General features: G+C 38.5%; 2 protein-coding genes across 3 annotated transcripts in view; both read left to right on the plus strand.

Moving 5' to 3' along the window:
• The first annotated feature begins 5189 nt into the window (after positions 1-5189).
• Positions 5190-15964, plus strand: fgf10b (fibroblast growth factor 10b). The gene is made up of 3 exons (XM_007563540.2): positions 5190-6270; positions 14055-14158; positions 15174-15964. Exons 1-3 carry the CDS (start codon positions 5811-5813, stop codon positions 15363-15365), a joined length of 756 nt encoding a protein of 251 aa, XP_007563602.1. The 5' UTR covers positions 5190-5810; the 3' UTR covers positions 15366-15964.
• Positions 15965-21179: 5215 nt separating this feature from the next.
• paip1 (poly(A) binding protein interacting protein 1) overlaps positions 21180-22177 on the plus strand; it is a 6884-nt gene continuing 5886 nt past the window's right edge. Inside the window, exon 1 of one of the 2 annotated variants that reach the window (XM_016677159.1) lies at positions 21180-21577. In XM_016677159.1, coding sequence (XP_016532645.1) covers positions 21379-21577 — 199 coding nt within the window. In that variant the 5' untranslated portion in view covers positions 21180-21378. The remainder of the gene's footprint in view (positions 21578-22177) is intronic. The other variant, XM_007563541.2, reaches the window with a different exon arrangement.

Raw genomic sequence — 22177 nt, forward strand, 5'->3', positions numbered from 1 at the left:
TCCCAGAGTGAGGTGCTTTCCTCTGTGCATAACATCTGCCTAATGATAGTGTACCAAAGGAGAGAGGCCAATATTCTCGGAACGACGCCAAGTAAAATCAGAGACACATGACAAAGCTAAGTAAGGTGAATCTGCAAAGTTTAAATTGCTAGCATGATGTGGCACATTATGCAGAATGAACAGTCGATTTTTTTCTGAAACTAAACTGTTTTAATTCAAAAAATCTGACACAACAATTGCTATAGATGCAAAATGTTAAACATATACAGGCTCTATCTTTCTGTTCATCCGTCCACCTGCCTACCTGTTTGTCCGTCTGCCCGTCACTAAAACTGAACATGTGAGCTACAGTACTCATCTTCCAGGAATCAGTCAAATTATGTCATGCCATCTGGCAATTTTCCAAATCTTCAGTGTATTTCATTTGTATGTTGTGTGACAGATGTTATAGTCCATAATTGTTCTGCAAAATCAATTTGATACACGGACTTTAATATGAAGCATTGAACATTTCGTCACTGTTCCAACACTCTTTTGCAGGCTTTCTTCCAGGCTTGCTTAGTGTTTACCTCCATCGGTCTGCCCACCATGTTTTACTGAACTGTGTGTTCAGAGTGATATGCAGTGTTAGGTTTCCATATCATTTTGCATGTTGCCTCAAAGTCACATTTTGGTCTGATTTGACCAGAGCTCTTTCGTCCACATGTTTGATGATTCTCTCCATGGCTTTGGGGCAAACTGCAAATGTTGCTTCTAATGACTTTCTTTTTTTTTTTTATACAACAATGGATCCCTTGTTGCCACTCATTCATTAAGGCCAGATTTGTGGCTTGCATGACTAAAAGCTATGGGTCTCTGCAGTTCATCTGGAATTACAAGGGGCAACTTGACTGTTTCTCTGCCCACCTTGCTCAGCATGTCGCTTTAGGTGAATGGCCAAGTGATGGTGATATTTCAGATAGATCACTCTTAGAGTTTTCAGATGATGCATTAAATAGTTCTCAGACATTTTCACCAAATTTTAATGTTTTATAACCTAACCTGGCTTTAGCTTTGACTTCATTTTGAAATGTTGAGTCTGAAGACAGATGCACTCCTCATGATTTTCATTACTAAAAGCTGTTCAAAACACACTCTTTTCTTGTCAAAATGATGTGGTTCTTTTGGATTAAATCAAACATAATTTCCAAAAGTACCATTTTACATTGCAGCAGAAACACAACAAAATATGCAATGCTTTCAACATAGTCTTGTTTATTTACTAGCAATGCTGCCTCTATTTTTATAGTGGTCTGTACATTACTTAATTATATCACTGAAATATTTTTCAGTGACATACTTATCACTGAAATTATATTGTTTGTTGTCAATTAAACAACAAACAAACAAAAGATGCTATGGTGGTCTGTTTTACATTTTTAGTTCAGTAGGTGGCATTTTCACAGTAAAAATCTAATTTATCCTCAATTTACCCTTATTTTCAGGGGTTTAAGTGTTTTTGCTACCTGGACAGACCATTTGGTGTCTCACATACAGTCTGGTCACCACATGATCATTTGGATAGGTAACAAATATTTGAATGTGGCCTAATGAGAAAGAGATAGTGTTTCAAGAAAATTAAGGAGATAGAAATAAAAACAGTTTTCCTTTATGTTTTTTTTTTATTTTTTCAGCTGCAACTGTGGAAATTTCCAGTATTTCACAGCCATGTTTTTGTGACCATGTTTTTTGTTTTTTGGAATTGTGCGAGATTGTTGCCAGAGCAGCGGCCTGCGGGGAAGGATCAGGGGTATATTTGTTTTGCTCTCTTGTTTCTTGTCCTGAACTTTGGAACGCAATTCCGAGGGATAGATGTATAAAGATACGCTAAATGCTAAAGCTGTGAGCGAGGACGGAGATGAGTTCAGAACCAGCTTCTGCAAATCTCACTTATATTGCATTTGGAAAAAGAAGAAGACGATAGGCGTGTTCAGGTTTGCAAAGAATTTGCTCCTTGGCCTCTGAAGAAGTCCTGCAAATCTTGTGTGTCTGTCAGCATCATTTCAAGCCTCCAATCCTCTGAGGACCTCACTGCCTCAAAGAGAAGAGAACTTAAAAGACTTGAAGGTGTATCTGGACAGTTTTACACTGTTGTGTCTCTCAAACGGGTAAAGAATCTGTGTGCTTCTGTCCTACCAGCTAAAAGCAAATATATGTTTTGGGAGCACAGCACTAAAATTAAAACTGAATTCTAAAGGATCCCCAACTGTGTGACATATTTAATCAAAATTATTTTCACAGATAAGTAAACAAAATACAAGAAAAATCACAATTTTAGTAATTTTAAAGAAAAGATCACAAAATTCTGCAGACTGATGGAATATAGACTCGAAATATGTGTCAAATTCTTTACAGAATAATTCAAAATTGTGCAAAATTTACACCACTAATCAATACAAATGAAGCTAGTTCCACCTCTGTGCTTTCTGCAGGTTAACATGGAGAGAAGGGAAGTGCTGATATCATTTGTTTTGTTTGGGTCTCCAGTTAAAGTCCCACTGACAGTTAGGAAGTCTTTTCCTGCAGATTGTTGACAAGGTGCTAAAACAGGGGCTCAAGGAAAAATACAAGGAAACCAATGAATTTTTATAGAGAATGATAAATGAAAGCACATAAAACTGACAGTGTGAGATTTATTGGTTGGATTCTTAGAAATGCCACTAACATCTTTTACAGTTTACAAACATATTGTCGTTTAGGCTGTAATAAAATTGTCCATCCTGTGCCTGCCTACCCTTGAGGACTAAATTTTTCAGCGACTCTCATTGGCTGACAGCCACTCAGACACCTGAGTCACAGAGGAAGGCAGAGGTCTGGTGATTGAAACTGGATAGCCTCATTGCATTACAGCATTTCAGGAGAGATAACACACGGCGATAAAGCCTTAAAGGGAAAAAGAGAGGCCTTTGCAAGATGGTAGAGATAAATCAGCTATCCAGACTGGAAGCAACAACGGTAACTTAATATGATTTTTATCTACAGAGATAAAAGAGGATGGACACTTGTTGGGATTATCACATCTTAATGGGCCAATTTCAATTTGTAATACTTATCACCTTCACACTGAGCCATAAAACTGCAGATGTGCCAGATATAAAAAAAACTAAAATGATTGAAGTAGATGTTCCACATAAATCTTTCACCGCAAAACAAAGAAAAGTGTACAAAAGCGAAAAAGAGAACATCTACCAAAAAAATGTGATTTATTTTAAAATGTACTTTTTTACTGCAGTGTGAACGTAGAATTACTGAATCATAATGGTTGGTTCAGGTAAAAACGAAAGCACAAACTTGTCTTCCCTGTAGGTTTACTAACTCCATCTGTACTTGAAGCTGTGAATCTGCCCTTCAGTTATACAAGGGATGAACCCAAGCAGGAAAAATGCATCAATCTTTAAACCAATGAAACTGAAAAAAAGGTATTTTAATTTTTATATTGCATTTATTTAAAATATTCACATGCAACATTTATAAGCAATGCTAAGTGAATATTTCCTGAACCAAAAAACTATTAACATTCTTTTAATTCCTTTAGGGATAATTAATTTGAAACTATAATGTCCCTTAATGCCCCCTTGTGGGTGGTGCCAGGCTCATTTTGATGTGTAGAGTTCCCTGTGAACATCCCTGCTGATTTTCACACACAACCATCCTTCAAGTTTGCAGCAGATGATTTAAGGAAAAGAAAATGTGCGGTGAATTGCAGATGTGTGGATGAAAATGCTTTGTGGATGTCAGAAGTCAAGGGGAAAAAATTGTAGACTGGGTCTTGTTGTTGTTAGAATAGCGACGTTAGCTCAGATTGTCACTTGTAATAACCAAGAAATGCACAGTAACATGTTTGAACTCACAAAACCTTGAACCATGAGGCAGATGGGAGGAGGACCACCCTGGGTGCCACTCCTGCCAACTAAGAACAGGAAACCGAGGCTGCAATTTCCACAACCTCAACAAATTAGATTGTTGCAGATTCCAAAACTGTTTCCTGATCTGATGAGAGTTGATTTCACTCAGGTTTCAAACAACATGCAAAAAATGGACCTATGCGACCTGGTATTCACAGCTGTTGGTGGTGCAATGCCACACCGTCTCACCCATTCTGGGCACCCTTTGGACCTTAACCAGCCAAACTATTGCTCCCGAGCGTGTCCATTGCTGTCCATTGCTTCATGGCCACAGTGTACCCTCTTTCTGATGGCTCGGTCCGGTAGGATAAAGCTCAAATTATCTCAAACTGGTTCCTTAAATATGAAAGTGAATTCCTTGCACTCTATTAGCGTCCACAATTCTCAGTCTGTTGCAGAGTCTACACCAGATCTCAGTCTATGACACATTTTGGATGGTGTGGGACAGAAGATTCACATCGTGGATGTGAGGCTGACAAATCTGCTTCAACCATTCGATTCTGTCATTGAAATCTCACATGAACGTCTCAAACATCTTGTTGAATCTGTGGTAAAAAGAAATGAAAGTTCTTAAGGGAAAATGGCGCCTAACTTGATACTAAACAGAAGAGTCAGAATATTCTGTAGACAAAAATATCTTACCTTTTTCAGCTGCATTGCAGCAGGATGGATCTTAGGCTTCAACATTAAATGCAGAGAGATACATATGGCCAATGGGGCATTTTTGCTATAGCACACAGTATAATGCATTAATTAAATTAACCAATAAAGCAATCATCATCACAATCAGCATCTGTAGGAACAGAATCAGTGCTATCAGGCTGCTTCTTTCTGCCCAGCACCATCAACAAAGATAAACCCTATCATCACCTCTCACCTACTCTTATATGTTACTTTTGTTTGGAAGGGATTCCCACACACAAACACACGCACACACACACACACACACACACACACACACACACACACACACACACATACACACACACAGAGCAGTGCTTGCTCCCATATGTTAGAGGGAAGTTGAATTTCAGAAGGATGGATTGAGTAACCTCCACAGAGCACAATATTATTTATTTTGGTGTCACTCTGCAGGTAATGAATTTGTCAAATCAAGGAAAGGGCAAGAACAACCGGGATCAACCCTGGGACCTCCCCAGACGTTTTTTGCATGAAGGTGGAGTCATTGGGAAGAGGAGAGGAAGTGAGATGAGAGGAAAAAAACAAAAGGAGCAGGACAACCGAAGAGAACAGATGGATTGTCTGACATGCAGCTGGATGTTTAGGTCCTGAGTCCAGTGTTTGCCGAACAAAACTCCTGAGGACAAATCAAGATTCATCTACTTCAAACAGGTTGATGTAAGAGAACCCATTTTTATTTTCGGGGGACATTTTTGTAAGGTTTGGCAAGCATTTTACTAGGATATTAAGGTTTTTCTCTCCTCTTTTACAACTATGAACTGCCTGGAAATTCAATGATCTCTCTGGAGCAACTCAGGATATCAATTTAAACATCACAGGCAAACCTGAAAGAACTGCTGATCACAAGGATAACCCTGGTTTGTTTCTGAAATCTATGACTGTTTTTTATTTATTTTTTTTTTTTTACAATAATCAGTTTGGACATATCCAATTTTAATGCACAGACTTGGGTGTGTTTCTCAGGTTTTCCATATTCAAATTTAATTCAGTTGGATATCCTACAACTTTATGCAGGTGGTGAAAAGTTTGGACACTGCAGTGCGATCACCTCAGCCAGTCTGGAGTGTGGAGGGCTCCCCTCCCTGCCCTCGTAGTCTCTCCTCACCCCCAGCAGCATGTCCCAGGCTCTAAGGCTGCCTCTAGTCCTCCTCACAGCACACTACCATGATCAGATGGGCTGCTGGAGGGAGTAAGGCTGCATTTGCCTCGTTCTGCTCCTGGGCCGGCTTGGGGGCTTACTCTGGCTCCGGGACCAGCTTCCGATCAAGGTCATCAGGACTGCTTTCCTCTCCGACTTTCTCTGTGTTGGTTGCTCTCCTGGCTTTCTCCCTGTGCTTTCCTGCGGTTGCGTGCCGTCAGAACCGCAGAGACAGACTGAGGTCCCCCGACCTGGAAACATCTGGGGTTCCACTGAACATTTCAGAGAGCAAATTAATCTCTAGACCTAGAGCCACCAGGGGCCCGTCTGGACAGGCTGGAGGACCGCAGGGGAGGCATGTGCGCAGCTACAATCACCTCCAAGGGGACATACGTAGGAGAAAGTTGTTCTCTTTCCAGAAGTTTTTCCTGAGGATCGATAGGAATGGACAAGTCAATGGGACCAAGAGCAAGGATGACCCACTCAGTAAGTAAAACCTCTTAATATGTAAAGATAAAATCAGAGGGATTGGGAGCCAATTCTGAAGATGGGAACCTCATCATCTACATACTATTAATTCAGCGCTAAGGTTTAAAGATATGAAACTACCTGGCTATGATAAATAAAACATATTTTCCCAGGCTGCTGGTTTGACAGAAGAATTTTCAATTTGAGTTGTGCTTTTCTTTTAAACCAGACATCTCACTGATATCTCTCCTGTCCAAACACTCAGCACAATGATGGTAGCTCTCAGTCGGCTTAAAAAGGAGCAGGAGCAGATAACTGGGCCATTATGAAGCGGTCTTCACAGCCCAGGGTAAACAGCGTTGATAAGAGCCACAGAGGAACAGGGCTGGTGCAAAGGGGGGGGGGCACATGAATGTCAGGCTCATTGATATTTTAGGCTCCTTTTCTTTTTCTCTTTCTGTTGTCTCCCACTCACATTGCTCTTCTGCGAGCGCAGGTTGGAGTAAATTGCACATTCTCAGTCACATTTGGGACAATTGTTTGACTTTTTCCACTCTAAGAAAAGTGTCTTTAGAAGTGATTACACGTTGTTTGTTTCACTGGATCTGTCAGTAAGGCAGCATTCTCATTTGTAACCCAGCGTTCCCATCGAGCTTCGTGTGTGTGCGCCTATCAGGCACCCACATTTTCCCCATGGCTGTGCGATCATAAAGCAGAAGATAATGATGCATGCTCTCAATTTTTTCATTCATGTCTTTCAGTTTGTGAGTTATTTCACCAGGAAAAACTTTAGATTTATAATATTATTAACAAGAAGGTTCCTGACCAAGCGCAGAGCAAATTAAAACATCATAAGATACAGCCAAACAAAAAAATAATATTATGGCACAAGATAAAGTAATAAAAATAAATACCAAAATTTTTTTGGCATTTATTTATTTTGGTGCTGTATATCATCTACATATCAGATGATATACAGCATCATCTTAGGCGGATGATGCTGCATAACATTGCACATTTCTGCAAACATGTGACACCTGGGCTGTCATATGTTTGTACATACAAACAAGATGTTTGTATATTTCTTTAAAAACAGATATAGTAACGTAATTTTCTCTAATAGTTTACTGCAAGAAAATGCAGCTTTATGACTTTAATGAATAATAACAACAGGAGATCACTTAGTGTTATTTTGGCCTAAACAGGAGTCAGGGATCCCAAATAGGTCTCAGAAACAAAATAAATAGTAATTAATACTAAATTTTGACACAATTACAGTGAAGACCAAAAATGTTTGAATCTGACATATTGATGATGACAGGACTATGACGAGAGTTTGTGATGAAGGAATCATGTAAAGTACGTTACCCTAGTGAAGCAACATCAAGAAACTTGCAGACACAAATCTTTACTTATACTTCTGTCCCTCTGTCACATTATTGTTATCTTCTTTGCAATTCAGTAGCAAATTATTAGGCTGGCTTGGATTTTTTTGGGACATAATGTTTAGGACAGTTTTGACAGTATTTACACAATTGTGACTCAAATATTTCTTAAGTATAGCTACTCTCAATCTCTTGTTACACTATGCAAGTGGGTTGGATTGGAGATTCAATCATCTTGGGATGCCAAATGCTTGAAACTGAAAGTGAAACTGATGCAGTAATATATTTTCAGAATAACTCAGCTAATATTTATCTGACTATTTACTTGTAGCTCATTGACGTTTCATTTCCAGATGGACATTTGATCTTGAACACTGGAAAAAAAATGGTTATTTATGACACTGTAGCAAAAAATATTCAGCCCTGTCCAGATAAAGTGGAACTTTGTGAATTTCACACTCCTGATCCCAATACGCATTACCATTAAAGCCATTAAAATGCACCATGAAAAGCATAAATATTTGAAAGACAGGAATTGACGGCTCACTAAATTAGCTTTCTTAGCCTCAGAAGACACTAAAAATGGGCTTTCACAGAACTTTACCTTTCTGTCAACTTTTTAAAATGAAGCTTAAAATATTTAGAATTATCTATTCAGATTCCTAAATATTTGTACAAAATGCTAAATCAAACTCTGAACCCTAAAGAGCAGTGATGGATAGCACAAAAATCGTAGTTTTGAATTAGAAAACATGTTAATTATTTTACATTCAAACATAACTCAGCAATATTAAAATGTTGTTTTAATAAGGTGCGGATTCGACAGCTTGTCATCTGCAAAACACTTTAAATGACACATGCACACGTTCAAACGTGTTCTTCATTTTCCCAGTCTTCCAGTCGCAGAGTCAGCGTATATACGAAGCTTTACTTCTCCTCTTGGAAGAGCCTGACCACACATTCAATCAAAGTGACTAAAGGGAAATAGCATGGGGGAAGCAGAATGTCAGGGGAGATGTTTGTTTGGACAAGGTCATGACAGAAGAAACTTTATTGAAGTGATGCCTTTACTGCTACCTTTGTTAGCAGTTTCTTTTAAGTCGTAAAACTGGAGTGGTGCAAGGAAGTCTGACGCAGTTTTTTGCGAATTTACCTTATGTTTGTTTGGAGGGTGAATTGCTTCTTTGTCTTTGTTTTTACTGAATCAAAATAAAGATTCAGTAAATCTTTATTAATAAAGACTTTTTTTTTTTTTTTTTTTTTTTGAAAAGTCATTTAGTCTTCACCAGGGTGGGAGGTGAAAGGGAGATCCTCTAGAGGTACAAGTTCATGAATAAGCTGACTGAACGTCATTGTAGCCACATCAAAGGTGTGCATCTTCTGTATCAATGGTGGTGCCATGAACAAGCTGTGTCCTAAGGGGGTCTAGGGACACTGTGTGTGGATTATTTACCATGTGAACTATCAGGTTCACATGGTAAAGAATACTACACAACAGCAGCTTCAGTCTTCTTTTTCTGGCCCCTGGGGCTAGGCATGATCCCAGAAACGGCGTCTTTTGTAGAGGACCCCTCATGATCTCTTGAAGTGACAAGCAGGATTTTCCTACCTATTCTGCTTACAAAATGGTAAGCATTGGTATATTTGGTCTATTTTAAATGGTGCGTTGGATGTGCGGATATTTGGTTTCAAGCGTTGCAGTTGACTCTGCAGAGACCCAGCTCTCTCTGTGTTACAGAGCCAGTATCCAGCCTCCCACAGATTTATGGGGATGCCAGTGTAAAACTGTCCCACATGGCTTTCCAGCCCGCCAGGGGCCTGTGCAGAGGTTACAGAGGCAGTGAGAATGGGAGGGAGATAAAGTCCTAAAGTCAGCTAAGTAGCTATCTCCACTGTCTGAGTGTGTAATTAAAATATCTATGATTCACAGCTGACTTCTTTTATATTTATAGGCAACTAGTAAGTTTAAGTGATGAGTGAAAGATTGCCAAATAAGAGCCAGTCTAACGCCTGGTGGTGAAACAGTTTAGCTCATTATCCTTGATGGTGTGAGAGGGGGAGCCTGTCAAGATTGAGTGTTAGTGTATGCATGGGATGTAGGCCATGTGTTCAGCGCACTTTGCAACGTAGCTCATGAAGTGTGTATGTGTGTGTGTGTGTGCGTGTGTGTGTGCGTGTGCGTGTGTGTGTGTGTGTATGTGTGTGTGTATGTTGTTTTCTAGTTGAATGCGCTGGATGCACACTGATCTTTTTTTAATCAAAGCAAATAAAGACAGTGGTCTTCTGGGTGTCTGAAAAAAGACACATAAAACTTTTCATATGGGTCTCAAGTGAGGCCATTATCAACTGTTTGCTCGGTCTGCGCAGGTTTTGTTAAATGTTTTTTCTCATCAGAAACAGGTCAGGAAAAAAAAAAATAGTTGTTGAAATGGAAGATTTTTATGGTGGCCACCGTAGATTTTGCTATTTTGAGGACAAATTCAGATGAGCAAAAAAATTGCATTTTGAATTTATTTTCATGTTTAAGATAAAAAAAGCGAAAGATCAATTGAAAAGAAACATGAGAAATGTTTGTATCTCCAAATATTATACTGTGACTGCAGGAAGGGCTGTTTATCCCTGCATTACTCAAAGATGTTGTCCCACATTTCTTTAACAGTAGAACAAATGTAGATGGTCAAGAACATGTAAAACCTGTAAAAAAAAATAGTGTTATGAGTGTTACAACTTATGCACCAGTGCTAGAAAATTTACACAAATGCTCATTCAAATTTCACAGCAGTGATCCTATAATACAAGAATGATATCTGGGGGTGACAGGGGAACAGGAATAGGAGCTCATCCTGTAATTGGTGGGTTGCAGCCTGGCTTCATCTGTCTTAGTCATTGTGTCCTTGGACAAGCTACTTCACTGCCCTGCCTGCTGCTGGTGGTCAGAGGGCCCATTGTCTCAACTGCATTGCAGTCTCGCTTCTGTCAGACTGCCCCAGGGCATCTTTGGCTACAGTCTATAACAACTTAGTAGTTATAATACTTGTGAATGTGTGAATGAATGTAATGTAAAGCACTTTGGAATCCTCTGGGCTGGATGAAGCAAAATTACAAGTACAGGACATTTTCTGTTTACCTCATATCATTTTGTGCTATGCAAACGTTCTATTTGCGCTGATGTAGATTCACTCACCTCAGCATGACGAATACTTTGAGATGCTCCAACTGATGGGAGTCTGAATACTGTCTTTCAACTAATATTAACCATTTGGCTCGATTCATAGACAGAGTATAGAACCTTCACTCTAAGGGGTTGAGGTGATCATTAAGTTAGAAAAAAAAATTAATAAATTAATAAATAAGATGTTGGCATCATGGCACATTAATCTGTCCTGATGAATTTATTTATATATATGTATAATGCTTAACTTTCTTCCCTGGCTGGTTAGATTAGACAACAACACACTGGTATCATGGCAACCTAGTTTTTTTTTGTTTGTTTTTTTCCTGACACAGTTGCAAATTATACATTTTCCACCCTAAAGCTGACTTTTACATACTTGGCAAGATAAGAAGCAGTGTGAAATCAACCTTTGGGTGAAAAAAAAAAGAAAAAAAAAAAAAGAAAAACATCAAAATGCTACAAGCTGCTAAGTGCAACAATTTTGTTTTTGGCATACCACTGTGGAAAAAAAGCCCACCTTCAGTTCCTACTGGCTTAATCTGTTTCACAACCAGCATGTAATTAGGTGCTGTAATTCCAAACAGGAAATACATACAATATTCAAAGGGAAAACAAAAGCCACAATATATAAATTTTGGTCTAGATAGCCTCTTAAAAATGGTAGTTATTGGTTATTTTCCTCCAACATTTGTAGAAAAGCACATTCACCTGCTACATTTTCTTATGCATGTGCATGCCGAGTGTGTGTGTGTAGGTGTGTGTGTGTGTGTGTGTGTGTGTGTGTGTGCATGCATGTGTGTGTGCACATTAGCACGCGTGCGTGTGTGTATATACAACCTGTCTCGCCCCTGCCTCCGGTGGCTGACTTTGATCAGTGATCATTACAGCCTTTCTAATCCTCACTCCACCCCCAGTCTCACTGTCATGGCTCCTCTGTCCTCCTCTGTTCTCCTTCCTTTCATCCCTCCCATGTTTACAGAGCAGCCAGAGACTGCCATAGATTGTCTTACATCCTCACTCCATACCTGACATCCGATCCCTTACAGAAAACCAGCTCCACTCAGATCTTCAATGGCCGTTGTGTCACAGTCCCCACCACCGCCTTGTGGCTTCAGACCTCACAGCCCCGAGGTGCCACCGTTTGAACTAGAAACTGATACAGCCAAGACCTCACGGACAAGGAGGGAAGTTGCTGTATATTTAAGAGGGGTATTTGTTCTTTTGGAGGGGGTGGTGGCACACCTGGATTCTCCACTGTCCACTCATGTACACGGCTGGAGACCTCAGGCAGAGGAGAGTGGGAGCGACAGTGGACCAGAGCGCCACACAAACAGTCATCAGACACAGACGGGACTGCAGATCTGATCAAAGGATGTCATTGACTCTCCGGAGTTCACGCCCCCACGCCGGTCTCCGTCTGTGTGCGTGTGTGTGTGCGTGTGCGTGTGTGTGTCTGCGTGTGCCTACACATGGATGCTTATCGAGATAAAATAACGACAGCTCACAGGAAGTGGGGAAAGGAAGTCAGGGAGGGCGGCAAGAAATCAAACATGTCATGGGAACCAGCAGGACTCTCTCACAAACACACACCAGCAGCAAAACACGAGACAAGTGGGCTCTGTGGTCAGAGGACACATTAGGAAGTTATATCTCTCTGACCTCTGATACTGAGACCACACAAATAATCGTGGCTGTCTGCAGGAAAAACACACGCTTGTTACCCCAGGTATAAATTAACCCCTCTGCCAGCCTATGAGAAACCCAAATTATTTGTGTAGCCTAAATACCAAACAGAGCATAAACAGCCAGAGATTCTCTGTGGAATCCACCTATTAATTTTCCAACAAAATGACCTGTGCAGCTGGAATCTGTTACGCAGGTGTAGGCTGTAAACTAACTTTATAATATCACCAAAATGATAAATGTGCTCAGGAATAATTGTAACCTTAAAAAGAACTCCCACATATTCCCACATGTAAATGTACTGCACTTTGAAGGTCACTAGTCATTCAGATCCATGGTCCTGAAACAAGTAACGCTGCTGGTATTTGGGCTGCCTGAGGTGGTACTCCAAAACCTTAATAGTACTTATTTGCAAAAAAAGATATGCATAAACTAATAGTGATGTACGGTGGATAAACACAGGCAGGATAAAAGAAGAGTCAGAGTCAACCCCAGGTGTGAGCAAACACTGCTGCTCTGGGCCCAGAGGATAACAGGGCACTGCCAACACTGAATTATGGTAAAGAATATAAATCTAAAACACTCTGTTTCTGAAATCCTGTTTTTCAACAATAAGCAGATTTTTTAATCTGCTCCCAAGTTTTCACATAAAAAAATGTCCTATTTTCTTATTATTATTATTTTAGAATTTTTCCTTATTTTCAGACCTAATTAAAACTTGTTGTTGAAATGATGGTACACTGGACACAAGCAGAACATGAAATAATCTTATCTGCACAATCTTTTTACAGCTGTCACCATCTATTTCTTCTTTTGCATTATTTTACTCTTAACGCAATTTATAGAAAATGTATAACTTTATGTCATGATTTTTTTTTCTATCCATTTAAAGAAATAATGGGAAGTCACCGTAGTAGTGACTTATATGAGGGTCACAAAAATCATTGCTGCTATACAATTAATGAAATTCATTGTCACCTCGCTAGTTTATGGATGTCCAAAGGTTACACAATTAAACGAAAAGAATGAATCTGTCAGTTTTGGGTTGTGGTGGGAACAAAAACAAAAAAAAAATCAAAATTAATGAATAAATAATGTATAAAATAAAATTGTTTACATTATTAAACATATTTGTCTTATTGGCAAAAATACATATTCATTTCCTCACATATTTAATTATTTCATGGTTGTTTGCTAGTAAAGTCTGAAAACCAGTTGTGTTAAAGTCCAAGAGTACAAATAATGAAGCTGGAAATTTTTTAAAGATGATCTAAATGCTGCAAAATCTCAAATCACATTCAAGTCATTCAAATGCTTGTAATTGAGACAATTTACAATGGATTTCTCTGTATTTTTTCTTTCAAACGTCAGCAACACACTAAAGAAGTGTGTGGAAAACAAAATAAGTATATGGGATGTGCAGATCTGAATTTGACGTCATCTTGTAAATGTTCCAGCAATCCAGAGATCCTTTATGAAGTCATGGTGCATGCAAGGGGATTGTTTGTTTATTTTGATAATCACCATATAATGATGTAACCTTTTTTTGTATTTCTTAGGTATTTTGGAAATCACATCAGTGGAAGTGGGAGTGGTGGCCATTAAAGGGCTGAACAGCAACTACTATCTGGCCATCAGCAGGAAAGGAGAGCTGTACGGAGCGGTTAGTATCCAAGTCAGAGGTCAATCTGAATGCTCCACAGAGACAGATAGTGTTAGATTGTTCGGTTTTTATTGCGGGCAACCTGATCTTTACCTCCATGCCAGTTGGATCAAATCCACAATCAGGCCTGTGGACACATGCAGACCTGCAGGAGAGCTATGCAATCACACAGCTTGTCCAAAGACAAAATGCAGAATAGGGCAAAGCATGCAACATCCATCAAATTAGTGGTTTGGGTGTTTTGAAGTGAGATCCTGTGTAGGTATTGTCAACAATAGTTCTCTTACCTCCAGTAGAACATTGCCAGATTGCTGTGAGCTTGTAGGAGATGAAATGATTCACAGCATGGTGTTATCCGTCATACTGACCCTTTATCTCAGCTGCTTTTCGCCATTTAAAACAATTCAAACAAATACAAATAATCATAGAATTTTATCACTCATGAAACCTGAGTTTGCTCCTGGTTTCTTAGATGATTAATGCCCATGTTAGATTTTGTAGATAATTCCAGTGTCACTCAGAAACAACCAAAATGGAATGCTAATGAAAATAAAATATTCTTTTAAACCTAAATCTGCCTTAACTGGTTATACACATTTGGTGATGACATAATTTAGTTATTAGTGACTTTTAGGACAACTTACTTTACTGAGGAGTTGATAATGTAGATTTTATGTTATTTACTTGTTTGGCCAACATAGTAACAAACTTAATGGTGTTTGTGAAGATGCAGATGGTTAATGTCCATCGTTTGTACCGTGCATCCCGAGATGCACGATTCTGCTTGAATTATTCTAAACTACTAAAATAAGTGAAAATGTGTTGTTTACTGCTTAAGGAGTTTTACTTTTCAACACACAATAATCTCACAGGAATGCACTTCCTGTGAGATTATAGACTGGCAAAACCTAGTTAATAACTTTGAAACATAGTGTTTTATGACAAAAATTGATCTGTGCTGGAAAATGACCAATTTTTCACCTCGTCTGACATAAACATGCTTCTGATTTTGCAGAGAGAGTTTGGTGTCGACTGCAAGCTGAAGGAGCGCATCGAGGAGAACGGCTACAACACCTACGCTTCGGCTGAGTGGAAGAACAAGAAGCGGCAGATGTTTGTGGGGCTGAACGTCCATGGAAAGCCGCTGAGGGGAATGAAAACCCGGAGGAAGAAAACATCAACCCACTTCCTTCCAATGATGGTGTGAACCAAGGAGCCCACCTGGAGTGGAAACACATACACAGAGCACTGGACATGAGAGGTTTTAAATACCAGACAACCATGAATCAAAGACATGCGTTGAAAAATCTCTCATTTGGGAAAAGAAAAAGGCACTAACACTGTTAAACGACGTGAACTCTGATTTGGTTGAGATTGCTTATTTCCTTTAGGTGAGAGATGTTAATCTGAGTTTTGAGTGGCACCAAAAGCAGGGGTCATCTTTATTTTTTTTTACTGTGCCAAACAGTTTGAAGCTGAAGTCTGTGGACGACAGAGAAGATACTATCCAAGCTAGATGTATCGAAATATGGTATTTATAATCCAACTTCTCCAGAGAGGCAGGGAACAAGGTCTGGCAGAAAATGGCAAAGGTAAAAATCAGATTATCATGACAGCATGAAATATTAAGAATTAAAGCACATTTAAAATAATTGTTTGATACTTAACCACTGAGTTTTGGCTGAATTTTATTGATTTATTTATTTTTGTGAGATATTTAACTGGAAAGAACACCAGCAATCCTCTGCGTTCTACTTTTTATAGGATCTCTCTATCATGTGAAAATAAAACTACGATTCTTCTCTGCAGCAGTGTGGATGTTTGTTCCTTCTCACACAAAGGGCACAGAAAGCTGCAGAAAAAATAAAAAAAAAGCAAAGTATCAGCACATGTCCTGAGAAACACTGGCAAGCATTCAGGTCAGAGTAGGTCTTATTCTTATCTGGCTTAGTCTGAGGTAGGGAGGGACAAATAGCAGTCATTAATGCTCGGCCAGATCCTCCATGTGGGAACCATTCTGCTAATGATTAGTTCCCAAACAAACAGGGAAACAAACCACAACAAAATCGCGGGGAGTCAACTTCCCCGGTGTGACCTGTAGATATTGACATCATTTCCTAATGTCATCCCATTTCTGCAGCAACAATTCCTGATTGTGGAACAGATAGAAATCAACTACATTTTATAATAATAAAATAAAAATAAAATCAACTTTGTCACGCTTATCCAGATCCTCTATGCAAAGGAGGTTTAAGGAGGAGGATCTGAGTGTGTGTGAGGGAGGAGAAAAAAAAAAAGAGATATGACCTGCGTCTGACCGCCCACTTCCCTCAGCAATCATTTACAAACACACTAATCAATGACAGCTGTCCTGATGGCAGATGAAAAGACTGTGCGGGGAACATTAACACCACAGGCTTCCGGGCCTCATGTTCTCTTATCCTGCCTTTTCGAGCATCTATCTCACAGACAGTTAGAAAAAACAGAGGAGGAGTGGAAGAGGAAGACGGAGACACGGAAGAAGGACAGACAGACCCAACATCTTCCTTCTGAAACTCTTCGTTGGTTCCTGACTAGAACAACAACTAGAAAGAAAACATCAATCTGAATTTCTTCTCTTAATCTTTGGAGAACACAAAGATACAGTATGTGTTTGAGGTTGAAGCTAAATTTCTAAGCTTCCAACTTCCACCTCTGGAAGTTGGACATTCCTCATTTAAAAAACGACTTTCATATATTTTACTCAGATTTTTAAGTTATAGACTGGCAAAACGTAGTTAATAACTTTAAAGGGGATTGTACTTAATCCACTTTATTTTTGATACCCTTAAATTAAAATCACCTTTGATCTGGTTTCTTTGAGGAAAACCAACAGCAAGGACACCAAGCAGTAGGAATGAGGATGAAGTCACGTAGACGTTTAAAGCAGAGTTTGTCTGAAATCTATAAATGCTAATATTAAGGCACCAAGACAGAACAGCTAAATCAAGAGAGGTCAAGCTAAATAAACTGAAAGATCCAAAAAAGGGAGTATTAATTGGAAAAGCAGCCAAGAGACTGAATGAGTTTCTCCAGACAGCCACAGCTCAGTGAGGAAAATCTGCTGACTAAACATTAAAGTATTTAACAAATCTGATCAAATATGGATTAGTGGCAGAGAAAAAAGATGTAGTGGAGAAAAAATCCTTAGAGATCCAATTTGCTGTTTAACACAAGGCACAGCAAACCTGCAGAAGAAGCTCTGGACAGATGAGACCAACCTTTTGGCTTAAAGTACTGTGTGACAGGAAAGTAGCAACCGTACATCACCCTTAACACACAATCTCTATTCTAAAGCATGGCAAAGGAGCCTAATGCTGTGAAGACATTTTTGTTTGTTTGTCTGTTTCAGAAAATACAGCAAAACTGTTGATGGAATAATGGAAGACAGAACAATCCTGGAAGAAAACCTGCTGCAGACGTGAGCCTGGGGTGGAGGGTCACCTTCCAGCAGGACTCTAATCCTAAACATTCAGTTCAGGTGTCTCAATGGTTTAATAAAAGTCAGGATGTAAAGTAAAATTGGATTCTGAATGAAGACTTGAAAATTGATGTTTACTGCTACTCTCCATTAAATGTGACTGAGCATGAGGAATTTCGCTGAAAAATGAACTGATGTTCCAGTCTGTTGATGTGCAAAGCTGACTGACTCACCCCAAAAGACTAGCAGCTGCAATACCAGTAGAAGGTATACCAGTAAAAGGTACTGGCATGCAAACATTAGTTTTCCATCTGCTTCATAGAAATGCACTACTTATGAGTCTACCACTTAAAATCCCAGTGAAATACGTTAACATTTGTGGTCGACTCATGACAAAATAGAAGGAGGTTATTACTGATTCATATTTTTTTAAGTCTTTTTGAAAAATGTTTATTTCCGTGATAAAACCAGAACCATCCATTATTTTTTCTGGAACCTAAACGAAGGTGAGTTCAACCATCTGAGAATTACAATATGGGCAATTTAATTTTTTTTTATTAAAGATAAAACACATATGAAATGAAACTATGGGTGGTGAATGGTCATGTGATTGTCCTGCACTGAGTACGGTATCAGTTCCTGCTATATGTGCAAGTTGCTGTTTAGAGGAGGATTTGTCTGTGATTTTTGGATCATTGCCCTGATGCAGAACCAAAGTATTCTTGAACTTAACATCATAAAATGACTGACAAACGTTCTGCTTTGGGATTTTCTGGAGAAGAGCAGAATCCATGGTTCCGCCAGTTATGAGTCATTATGGTGCTGACCACTCTGGGTATGATGTTGTTTTTGACAATTTCATATCAAATGTAACATGACACACGCCAGACAAAACACACACCAGGCAAAATACACTTCACATTCTATATTTTCTCTCAAAAGTCTCAGAGATCATCAAGATGTTTTTATCTGAAAATGACCAGCTTGTTTTTTTCTTTCTTTCTTTTTCTTTTTTTTTTCAGAATTTGATTTTACCTGAGAAATCTCCAATGGTTGCTATTTCTGTCTATTCTTTTTTCCCCTCAATATTGAATTATGTACATTGACCATAACTCAGGCAAGAGAAGTCTGCAGAGACAAAGATGATGTTCTCATTTTTTTCTGACCTTCAGGTGAGTCAGCAGTTCTCTATTGGAGTAATTTGGGGACTTTGACCTCCTTTTAACCTTTTCTCTATTTGCAGATAGTGTGATGCTGTTTGTTGCCTTTTTGTTTATTGTTAGCTTACTTCAAGTTGTCATAGCAGTTCTGTTTAGGTAACCAGTCTGACTATAATCAGACCTGGGTGTGGACTGGAGCAGTGAGGTTATTGCTTCATGATTTGACAAGAATCACGGTTGTTATTGTTGTTGTTGTTGTTGTTGTTTTTTTCACACTGGGCAAATTTGGTCTGCATAACTTTTGTCTCTTAATAAATTGTATCATCTCTTTAAAAACTGCATGTCGAATTTCCTCAGGTTATCCTATATTTAGAGTAAAATGGTGCTTTGTTATCTGAGAATCCTCCTTCAGTCCCCAAAAATAGAAGAAATCTGTATGGGGACAATTTTATTGTTGAAACTTCAGCAGCTGCTCTTTGTTTATTTCCAAATCAGAATTTTATTGAAAGGTTTAAATCGTGAGATTATATAATGGAATATTAAATTAGCTCATTTTTTCCAGATCCCGTCTCTAATCTGTTCAGATTTTGCATTTATTGTTTCGCGACCTTCATATTCCTGTTTTATGCTTTTCATAAAATTTTACTCAGCTTCATGTTGCTGGGGAACCAATACAATAAAAGCAGTTAATGATGAAGTGAGTAACCAGCCAGGGAGAACCTCATCCACACACAAATCCCAGTCATTCGTCATCTTCACATTCTCAAGACCTGTGAATGTTTGAACTCTCTCCAAGAATCTGGAATGGGAGAAAACAGCAGCAATACTGGAATAATCTTTTATCAGAGTGGGTCTCTGAATTTGCGGCTCAGGCATTCTCTGTAGCATAATGCGATCCAGCTTTGGGAAACAAGTGGAAAATGCCTGGAGGCCAAAAACAACTAATGAATGCTTACGTTGGGATGTCTGGTGCAACACATGTTTGGAGAAGGCTGCTACTGAGAGAGGTCTGATGAGAGGTGCTTAATTCCATAATCTACTTATTCTGTGGTGGAAAAAATGTGTTACTGATCTCAAACTTTTGGCAGTTTAAAAAGCTGAGATGAGTTTTATCATCACGAAAGTCTATTTTGGAAACTGTTGAAGTTGCAAGCCAACAACAACTAACTCCATGGAAAACGAGGACAGATTGGTCATGCCTTTGATATTTATTGAGGAAATTTGTTTTGTTTGTTTGTTTTTGTTTTTGCCTTCTTTTAAAGAACTGTGCATAGACATTTTAAAATGGGGTATTTTCTTACTAAGATAATAAAACAAAAGTAGAAAATATCAACTGTAAACATTAAAGGAAGCTTTCTATCATTTTGAAAATTCAAAAGAAGACTGAAAATATGTACAAATGACATTTTCAAATGAATCCCTTTTTTTGCATTGATGAAAAACACAAGTCGTCTATTGCGTCACATTTTTCTTTTATTTATTTGTTGTTAAATCTAATTTGTATTAGTTAAAAACAATCATCAGCTGGCGCTATAGATAAAAACAACTACTTATTTAAAGTGGAATGAAAAAAAAACAATATTCAATTTGGTCTATGTTCTTTGTTCTTTTAAGATTTCCATCTGAAAAAGTTTTTACTTCAGAGACGAGTCAAATGAAAGGTGGGGGAATGTGTATTGTATCTTTTTTAATGGATAATAGATATAATTTAATTTGCATAAACTTTTTAATAAATAGTTTCTGTAGGTCGGCTATGGCAATCCAACTTATCATAAATTGGAAAACAGGACATTTCAAGTAGATGAGATAAAATTATTTCTTTCAGTCAAGATGAACATTTTAGCTATTCTAACTACCAGCTATCCTAGTAACAAAAAATATTAAAGATATCTTTAATGTTTTTATTTCTTAGAAAAAGCCAAGTTTCCCTATAAATGTGATGTATTTGCTTTGTATATCCACCAGTACATTAACAGTAGGAGAAATAATATTTTGGATGTCTTAGTAGAACTTATAGCATCAAAGTTATCCGTAGTGAAAATTTGGAAACATTTTGAAATGATCTAATTCCAATTTTAATCTCAGATTTTTGAGAGAAAAAAGTCCGATTTTTTTCTCAATTGCCACAATCTCTTCATTCCTTTCTAAATATTTTTTTAGTTGGAAGAAATAATCTTGATAATTGCAGTCTACATAGGTCTAATATGCAGCCCAAAAAATTAAAACAGAAACTTAGACCTTTATCTTTTTTGAAGCCTCTCCATAGATACTTCTATTAAGAAAAAAATTGTAGGTATGAAAGTGATTTGATTATTTCTTAAAACTAATTGCCATACTGAACTTCCACTCCACGCCACTAGAGGAAGACACTTTCCTTTTGACCGATAAATAAGTCATGGGCAGCAAGTTTGTTGTGAAAGGAAGTAGTATGAAAAGTTATGCTGCTAGCTTACAGCCGATCAGAAAAAGGCCACTATGAAAGACAGATAGAACAGGTGTTACAGTGATAACACATAAACACTGGTCGATAAAGCCGTGGGAAACAGTCTATTTTAATCCCTCTCATATGCTGTTTTGAGGCTCGACAACAACAAGCAGTCATGAACGAGAATTTTGATCGAGCTCCTGGAGCCGGGAGAAGCCGTGGAGCTCCTGCGGATCCCGCGCTGGCAGTTAACGCCAGAGATGGTGACGCCAAAGCCTCGGTGCTCAACCAGAGAGAGCCGCTGAGGCAGCCGCGATCAGTCCCTCCTTTCCCGGAGAGCAGCATCAACGCGACCGCTGGATTACCCGGAGGAGGTGTGAGCTAACATGGCTAATGTAGCTACTTTCAGATTCGTTTCGTGCAAAATGATATTTCGAAATACTTCATGAAGGATATATCTGTTCGCAAAAATACTCTGTCAAACATTTGAGGCCATTTGATTATTCTTGACCTAAATCCGAAGCTGTTGTTATTGCCCCTTTTAGGTTGGAGTTGCGACATGTTCTGTTATTTTATGGTTGCTAATACGCAGCTAATAAAAGCTGTTGCTCAGCTGTCGCACCTTTTTAAGTGTCAACAGTGAGGCTGCTTACAAAGCCGAAAGTTATCTGAAGAGCTGCTAACTGCTAATATGAAGCTAACCTAATGTCATGTTGACAACACTGAGCACATGGTTTTCCTTAAAAGATGGGGTGGTTTGCTTTACTTAAAAGAAAGATTAAAAAGTAGCAGTGCTATCGGCATGTGGCTTCCCAAGAGACATATCTTTTTTTTAAATTATTATTTGTTTATGAAAGATCATACTTGGAACCAAAAATGCAAATTTTTTAAGGAATAGTTGCAGGAGACATTATCTCTGACAGATTTGTTTATTTATTTTTTGTTAAAGAAGTGTCCAGTGTTTTATTTATATA

This window comes from Poecilia formosa, unplaced genomic scaffold (assembly GCF_000485575.1).
Source record: "Poecilia formosa unplaced genomic scaffold, Poecilia_formosa-5.1.2 Scaffold148, whole genome shotgun sequence".
In the NCBI taxonomy this organism is placed as follows: domain Eukaryota; kingdom Metazoa; phylum Chordata; class Actinopteri; order Cyprinodontiformes; family Poeciliidae; genus Poecilia; species Poecilia formosa.